The sequence below is a fragment of the Nanorana parkeri genome, unplaced genomic scaffold (genome assembly GCF_000935625.1).
Source record: "Nanorana parkeri isolate BGI_ZX_2015 unplaced genomic scaffold, ASM93562v1 scaffold517, whole genome shotgun sequence".
NCBI lineage: Eukaryota > Metazoa > Chordata > Amphibia > Anura > Dicroglossidae > Nanorana > Nanorana parkeri.
In genome coordinates, this window is record NW_017306785.1 from 580,963 (window position 1) to 590,252 (window position 9,290).

The window sequence follows — 9,290 nt, forward strand, 5'->3', positions numbered from 1 at the left end:
TCCACCCAGACATAAGCTGGCTGAATGCTATTCGCACAGCATTTTTGCCAATAGATGGAGCTGAGGAGAATAGAAATGTCCAGTGCTCCTTGGCTCCATTGAGTGCTAAGAATGCCATGCAAATGGCATTTGATCACCATACGTCTAATGGGATGATTCATAAGTCATCCATCCAAAGTTTATCCCTTTACTTATTTCAAGATCATCCCCTTAGTGTTCCAATACAAATGATAATTAGAAAGAAGACTTTCATTTGTATAGGTAGCTTTTTCAAAGAAGTAATTTTCTTGAAGCTGTCATTTGAGAATACACAAGTCAGTACAAGCAAATAAGACAAGATAATAATTACACCTTGTATTTCTGTAACTAAGTTGTGCCATCTGCTGATATATATAGCAGTGCCTGAAAAAACTAGTGATAGGTGACATTCAGACCATATGTGTTAAAAATAAATATCAAGCACATACAGTACTCATTTCACTATAATTACTTTAATAGAGTACTCAGTGTACATTACGTGTTTTATAACCTTGCTCTCCTTGTATAAATAATTATTTGGATCCAATCGGGAAGAGTGCGATCATGTAAAATGATAAACAATAACCAGTTTGTTCTTGAAGAACTAGTCAACCTGTAAAGTTGTAATAGTTAAAAAAGGATATTACATTGGAAGGATTGCATTGGATAGGTTAGAGAAGTGGTGTGGTATGACCCCTTTTGGGTTTTTCAATGATGAGTGTGACTCATTTAGTTCTTTACATAGTGGCCTCTTTAAGCTTCCCTACCTTATTTCCTGTAAGGATATTGTGTGTTAAATTACACAATAAAACAATATTTTAAAATATAGAATAGCATTTTCACAATAGAAGGTATCATTACGTTATCATTTAATTGAGAAATTAAGCAAACAAATCATTTATTGATCATTGAAACTAACAGGGCTGTTCACAAAAGGGTGAAGAGTTTGGAGAAGGCAGAAGTGAACAATCTAGGACAACATAGCTGAACTGGAAAGTGATCTGAATTGGAGCATTTTTCCAAATCAACTATGTTGTCCTAGATTGTTCACTTCTCCTACCTTCACCAAACTCTTCACCCTTTTGTGAATAGCCCAGTAAGTATCGGGAATTTTCAAAAAGTTTTGAATAGAGTAGAGTTATTTTTTGTTATCTGTTTCCATGTGGGTCTTCTTGTTGAACCCAAGAGGAAGTGGAAGAAAATCTCTACAGTTCTCACTAAAACAGGTGACCCCATTAGAGAATACACCCTTATCTTTACCTTTTCTTCCAGTAACACCTGGAAAATTTAGGCATTCACATAATTTTATGTCTTGGTGACATTGGGTCGCCAGCACCGTTCAAAGAGGGTGGGGACACAGACAACAATACGCATTTTTCCAAAAGTTAAGAAAAAAGGGTTTTGACTATAAATACACTAAATACACAATCCATAGGATTTATTTTTAGTTTTACATAGAGTTGGCTGCTTAGAACCAGCCAGGAATCAGAAGGATTGTTACTGAAATCTTACAGTGCTCCTGATTATTCTGTATTATACTTTTAAAGTTGATCTGATAAGACCAAGAACAATACCTCAACAGCAACCAATAACAAGGCATGTTTGAATTCTCTAACTGCACCCCTTTTTAGTAAGGTAAACATGCAACATTTTAGATAGATAGATAGATAGATAGATAGATATTGTGGCAGTGCGTGGCAATACCACTGGGCACCCAGGACTCTTAGCCAGAGGGGCTGAGCAGTTCCAGGACAGTTCCAGGACAGATGAACTTGTACCAGGAAAGAGCTGGCTTTACAATTCTTTCCGGACTTTCTAAGTTGAGAACTGGGAGGGATGAAATCTCCATTACTGGGTCCGGGCTTTAGTGGTAACCAGCACCGAATGATGGTGTACCTGTGCACAGCCCTTATGAACTGGAGGCTGGTTTAGGTTCAGGGTTCCACCTGGGAGACAGAGACGGTCTCTGTGCAGGAGTCAGGAGGGTTCCACCCTGGAACCAGCCTGTGTGGCAGGTGGTTTGGATACAGCCTGCATGGGAAAGGCATTTGGTAAACAGAAGGAACAGACAGTGGCCTGAGGTCAAAGGCCGGCGCATGGGTGCTGCGAATGCAAAGCTGGGAGGCTGGATGCGCATGTGTTCCTGTGCAAGAGATGCTAAAGAACCCCTGCGAAGGTAATCACATTGTTTGGTGTACTTTCATTTAATAACAGTGGGCAAGGAAGCCCTTAAAGGAAGATTTCAGCGAGTGGATGTATCCTTAATGCGCTACCATTGGAAGCTAAATCTCACAAGATAATATATATATTGTACAGTACGCCAGAAGATGGGTCCTGGGAAAGGTGTCTATTTCCCTTTGTTTGGGTTGTGGTCCCTTTAAGGGACAGAAATGGGTTAACACCTGCTTGACCTGTTTGCTTGACCTGGTCAACAAAGAATGGGAAAATGAACTGGTTCAGCAGAAAAGTGTTCTTGAGTATGTCTCCCAAATGCAGGAAAGGATCATAAGTGTAATGCCACTGGTCAAGGAACATTTGCAAAAGGCTCAGGAGGCTCAACGGCGGGTCTATAATAGATCTGCTAAAGTGAGGCATTTCCAAGTAGGGGATCGAGTGGTGGTACTGATTCCCACATTCGAAAGTAAGTTCCTGGCCAGATGGCAAGGCCCATTTGAGATTGTGGAAAAAGTGGGGGAGGTGAATTATAAAGTCCACCAACTAGGCAAAAGGAAGCCATATCCTCAGGCTCAGAGGAAGGCCATTTCTGAAGAGGTGAAGAAGATGTTAGACCTAGGAATAATTGAGGAATCTCAGAGTGAGTGGTCAAGCCCTATTGTGTTGGTACCGAAGCCCAACGGAACTCTGAGATTCTGCAATGATTTCCGGAAACTTAATGAAATTTCAAAGTTTGATGCCTACCCTATGCCTCGGGTAGATTAACTCATTGAAAGGCTAGGCCAAGCCAGGTGCATCACCACTTTAGACCTACCAAGGAGTATTGGCAGATTCCTTTAACCAAGGCTGTCAGGGAGAAAACAGCTTTTTCCACCCCAGAGGGGCACTTCCAATACGAGAGAATACCTTTTGGTCTACAGACTGCTCCAGCCACATTCCAGCGGGCGATGGATAGGGTTTTACGTCCTGACCAGAATTATGCGTCAGTATGTTTGGATGACATTGTCATTTTTAGTAAAGACTGGGAATCCCATCCCATTTGCCCAAAGTCCAGGCAATGTTAGACTCTCTGTGGAAAGCAGGATTTTTGGTTAACCCTGAAAAATGTGTTTTAGGAATGGAGGAAGCAAAATACCTGGGGTATATTGTGGGAAGAGGGCTGGTGAAACCACAAGTAAGCAAGGTAGAGGCTATACAGACCTGGTCCCGTCCCTTCACAAAGAAGCAGGTACGGACATTCCTGGGCATGGTGGGATACTACAGAAGGTTTGTACCAAACTTTGCCACCCTGGCTGCTCCATTGACCGACTTGACTAAAGGTCGGAAGTTCAGTGGAATGCGGATGCAGAAAAGGCCTTTCAGGAGCTCAAATCGGCACTATGCCAACACCCTGTATTGGTAGCTCCTGACTTTTCAAAGGAATTTGTTGTCCAGATAGATGCCTCTGATGTGGGATTAGGAGCTGTTCTGTTACAAGTCCTCTATGGAGAAGAGCATCCGATAGTTGACCGCGGCTGAAAGGAACTATGCCATAATTGAACGGGAGTGTCTAGCCATAATGTGGGCTTTGGATTCCCTTAGCTATTACTTGTTGGGGAGGAAGTTTAGGCTGGTTTCTGACCATGCTCCATTGACCTTGTTGCAACAGAGTGAGGGAACGAATGCCAGGGTGACCCGATACCTATTGTCTGACATCCACTGTTGCCTCCACCACCTCTGCGTTGGGGCAGAGGGCGGGATATGTACAGGACGCCAGAAGATGGATCCTGGGAAAGGTGTATTGTTCCCTTTGTTCGGGTTGTGGTCCCTTTTAAGGGACTGAACTGGGTTAACACCTGCAGCAGGAAGTGTGTTCAAAAGGATAGGAAGCTAGAGATAGAGGGAGGGAGAAGGAGAGAGAAGCCCTGATTAATGTTTGCAGACAAGGCTGTGGAGCAGATGAAAGTACTGGTGCTGTGACGCAGCTGAGGTTTACTGGGACCCTGTGGGCTGAGAGAAACTCTAAAGGTTAAGAGTGTGATAACCTTGTGGACTGAAACCCTCTAAGCCGGGGAGGCTGTTATTCTTCTCTGTGCTGAAGGAAGCAAACGGTACAGTTTATTATTTCTATGCTGAAGTGCTGAAGAAAGCAATCTTTTATAAGTTGTTTTGCTGTACTGATGAAGGAAATTACTGTTTATTGTTACTGCTGTGGAAAATAAATACAGTTTGTCTGATAAAGCCTGTGTCCTGCGGTCCAGCTAATTCCCCAAACATCACAATATATATATATATATATAGTGTATTCTCCTTTTGAACCAGCAGGTGCAGTTTCATGCTCCTTTTTCACATTGCTCACTTTGTACTTACCTCAAGCTGCAACGTATGGATGCAGTTAAATGAGTCAGAACAGTGAATTACCACACTGGCTTACTCCTTATCAGGCTGCTATGTCTAAGGTTTCAGTGAGCTGCAGCCTGCTTGAAAGGTGATGACTAATGTGCTTGGGGCTGGATTTGTACTTTCTGCTTCCCTAGGCCAACTGTCCTGTGCCACTCCCCTTCCATCTACCGCTGTCCATTGGCCAGATTTAAGCTGGCCATACATGAAATTAATTCTGTTAAATTGGCTGTAATTCTATCCATGGGAGACCCTGCCATTGCCATGCGTGAATTGACAAAAATCGATTTTTCAATCTACTTTTGTCAATAGAGCCAGTCTAAATCTTGCACATAAGCCGCAGCCACCATCTTAGGAGTGGATGAGGGGAATTAAGTGATTTCTCTATTTCAGTCCCAACAGAAATATAACTGTTCTGGCCAGCTTTAATATCATGATGGCAAGATCAGATATCATAGCTGCAAAACACATTGATGTTTAGGGCTTCCCCCCCCCCCCACACACCCCGCACAAGGCACTGTGCCTTGTGAGCCCTGATAGGCTAAAGCCTTGCACCTGACTAGAGGTCAGGTGACAGACTTTGCTCAATCAGGGCACAGAGAACAGTGAGAGCCATGATTGAACAAAGTCATTTTGACTCTGCCCAATCATGGCTCACCCTGTTACAACTGTAAACAGTTGGGTGGAGCTAGCTGTCACTACTAGCTCTGCCCAAATGTTTATATGTTACTGGCATCTGTCAAAATGTCATTCTGCGGCGGGTGTTCGTCGCAACGATGGGACGGCGGTCGTCTGGTTTTAAAAAAAAAATATATATATTTATTTTTTACTGTTTTATTTTTTATTTCGTCGAGTTGTCCTCATCCTTTTTTTTCATTGATACATGTCCCCAAGTGCAGTACGCGGATCCCCATACACTTTTTATGGCCTTGCATATAAGCCTTCAAAAATTGGAACATTTGATTTTCTGAGTTCTGTACCCATAGACCTGCATTGAGTTCGAGTTTGAATACGAACTTTCCCCATGTTCAAAAGTTCAAATTCAAACCGAACATGGGGGTGTTCCGTCCATCACTATTGATGACCATATTGACCGCGCTAGTTATAAATCTCTTCCAATATTATAACCCCTTCTTTTTTTTTATACATTCTTTATTTTCAAAACAGCATATATAAGATACAATCAGAAGCATAAAAGTATAGGGATAAATCGTAGCAAACAATGAGCAGAATGGCATCCGCCAGGGCCACCGCCCCCAAGGGGGTCTAGACATAAATCAACCTTGCGCTATTCAGCATCTATAAGAAAGCATAGTAATCCGTCATCGGTGGGTCTCCCTGCCGCTGTGCCATATAAGCAAAGAGGTCTCATTGTGGTTTGAAAGCGTAGAAGCACATATCTGGAGTCAATTGAGGAAACCGGTGTGGCCATCTGTGCCATTCACCAGTTTTCCAGGGTTTACAGGGGAAAACAGAAGGGAGAATTCTAGGGAGGGAAAGGACGGGATAGATCTAGGGCGAATACGAAAGACCAGGTAGAGTCGGAGGGAGAAGGGAAGAGAAGGAAGAAGAAAAGAAAAAAAAAAGGGGGGGAGGGGGGAGAGAATAGGGTGCCTCTGCAGTCTCAGTCCAGGAGGCTCAAATATTCCAGGGAGGACGAGAACTCGTCCCACTCAAACCAGGTGTGGCGAAATCGAGTCCCCGTTCTCTTTAGGGAGCTGGTAAGGTCCTCCATCTGCCTGATGTCATTGATCTTGCCGAGCCATAGCTTAATAGTGGGAGGAGAGACCTGTTCCACAAGGCCGGGATACAAGCTCTGGCCGCATTGACGAGGTGGACCACCAAGGACCGTTTGTAGCTCCGCACCGAGCCGGCGGCCAGGTGAAGTAAAAAAAATGAAGGGACCTTGTGGACGTTGGTGATCGAGAACTTCTGAGTGATGGCGTGGACCTTGGACCAAAACGCCTGGAGTGATGGACAGGCCCAAAAAATGTGGAACACGCCCGCAGGGGAGGAACCACATCTCCAACAGCAATCACTGGAGTCAGGGAATATCTTGTGCAGCCTACTGGGCGTATGGTACCATCGAGTAAGTATTTTATACCCTGATTCCTGATAGCGATTACCGATAGAGGACTTCAAGGATAGTTGCAAGATTCTCGAGGTGTCTTCAGCGAGAAGGTAAGTCCCAGATCTCTCTCCCATGCTGCCATAAACGGCAAAGGGAGATCACAGTCCAGTGCTAGGAGTAACTGATAGCATAGTGAGAGGGCTCTAGGTAGCTGTCCTTGGGAGGTGCATTCCTGCTCGAAAGCTGTGAGAGCGCGTGTCATCAATCCGGGGCGCAGGAGAGAGGCGAAGAAGTGGGTAAGTTGAAAATGGTGCCAGAAGCCCAGCGGGGCCAGGATGGGGTCCCTGTCCATGTCAGAACATGTCGGCCAGCCCGATCCCTGAATGAAATGAAGTGCCCTAAACTTTTCCTTAAGACCCAGTTGTACAAACCTCGGGTCCTGTAGCCCAGGGGAAAACTCGGGGTTCCCAATCACCGGGAGAAGCGGGGATGGGGAGGGGGAGATCAGTCTAGAGTCAAAGATCGTCCTGGCGATCTTCCAAGTTGGACCCAACGTGGGGTGTGAACGTAGCCCCTGTGAGATCCTAAGGCACCACGGGAGCGTTTTGAGGGGTAGCTGCGAAAAAGACTGCTCCAAGGAAACCCAAGGTTTCAGCTTCTCGTGGCGGCACCAGTCCAACATCCGCGTTAGATGGGCCGCCATATGGTAGAAGTTAAGGTCGGGTAGGGCCAGCCCCCCTGACCGTTTGGGACGTCGGAGAATAGAATGGCGGATCCTAACCGACTTCGACCCCCACACAAATCTCGTGATCAGGGACTGAACTGACACGAAGAACCCCTTTGGAATCGAGACGGGCAACGCCTGGATCGGATATAACAGTCTCGGGAGTACATTTTGTTTGATGACATTAACTCTGCCTGTCCAAGAAAAGGCCAAACGAGACCATCCCGATATATCCTCTTTGATCTTCTGCAACAGTGGTACAAAATTGAGAGAGTAGGTATCATCCAGTTTCCGCAGAAGCTGGATTCCTAGGTATTTCAGGGAGGAAGTAGACCATGCAAATGGAAAGTTGCGCTGCAGTCTTTGCACCCTATGGCTAGGCAGGGTGAGGTTCAGGGCCTCCGATTTCTGGGCGTTAATATGGAAGTTTGAAAGATCCCCGTATTTGGAGAATTCTCTAATTAAGTTTGGGATGGACACCTCCAAGGAGGTCAGGAAAAAGAGCAGATCATCTGCGTAAGCGGCCACTTTATGGGTTCGGCCCCCGGCTACTAAGCCTCCTATATGAGGGTTGTCCCTGATCGAGCGAAGCAAGGGTGCTAGGGTGAGTACAAAGATTAGCGGGGATAGTGGGCATCCCTGCCGGGTACCGTTAGAGATGGAAAAAACCTGCAATAGTGACCCATTCAATTGGACCCTGGCTGTTGGCGTGGAGTAAAGGGACATCACCCACGAAAGCATATGCGGTCCTAGGCCCACATGTTCTAGGGTGTGTTTCATAAAAGACCAATCGACCCTGTCGAAGGCCTTCTCCGCATTCGTAGATAGCAAGAGGGCGGGGGTGGCATTCGACATGGCCGAGTGGATTAGGTTCAGGGCTCTGGTGGTGTTGTCTCTGGCCTCTCTTGTGGGGATGAAACCGGCTTGATCAGGGTGGATTAGTGCCATAACGTAAGGCAGAAGCCGCATAGAGAGTATTTTAGCGAATAGTTTGGTATCCACATTCAATAAGCAGATAGGACGATAGCTCGGGCAAACCTTCGGGTCTTTTCCCGGTTTCGGGAGCACCGTTATGTGCGCAGAGAGCGAGTCTCGTGGCAGAATCCCCGTGTCTCTCACCGAGTTAAGGGCTCACACAAAGTGGGGGGCGAGGATGGAGGCATATTGCTTATAATAAAGCAGGGTGAATCCATCCGGGCCCGGGGCTTTTCCCGAGTTAGTCAGCTTTATAGCTTCCGTGAGTTCGAGGTCCATTATCGGGTTCTCTAGGAGCTCAATCACTTCGGGGGGAAGCGAAGGGAGCGCCGACGAGACCAGGTACGACTTGATCCGGGACGAATGTAACTCTGCCGTTCTGGTCGGCCCTGGATGCGGAATATTGTAGAGGGAGGAATAGTAGGAGCGGAAGTTATCTGCCATCTCTGATGAAAGATGGAGAAGGGCACCCGAGGGCGATTTCATTGTAGCCACAATGGTCTTAGACCTCTGCTGCCGTAGGGCATGGGCCATAGATCTACTGCATTGGTTACTAAATTCGTAGAAATGACGCCTGCATTTAACCAGCATTGCCTTAGCTCTTTGGGTACATAAGGAGCGCAGCGAGTCTCTACACACAGTCAGCTTTGCCATCAGTGACTGGTCTGGGCTCCGTTTGTGTTTGGTTTCGAGAAGATGGATTTCCGTCAAGAGAGAGTCAATCTGCTGCTGGCGTTGGCGTTTGACTCTGGACCCCAACTTAATCAGGGAACCCCTAATGTAGGCCTTGTGTGCTTCCCAAATCGAGTAAGGGGAACATTCAGAGGTCTGATTTAGGGAAAAGTAGGTGCGCAGATCATCCGCGATTTCCCCCTCAAGAGTCGGGTCCTGAATTAGGGCCTCGTTCAATCGCCAACGCCATGGTCCGGTTCCTGTCGTGCCCACATC

The 9,290-nt window shown here is 46.1% G+C and overlaps 1 protein-coding gene across 1 annotated transcript; it reads left to right on the plus strand.

Moving 5' to 3' along the window:
- Positions 1 to 3,250: 3,250 nt before the first annotated feature.
- LOC108790967 (uncharacterized mitochondrial protein AtMg00860-like) lies at positions 3,251 to 3,595 on the plus strand. Its single transcript, XM_018561327.1, has one exon. The coding sequence runs from the start codon at positions 3,251 to 3,253 to the stop codon at positions 3,593 to 3,595; it is 345 nt and encodes a 114-aa protein (XP_018416829.1).
- Positions 3,596 to 9,290: the final 5,695 nt, after the last annotated feature.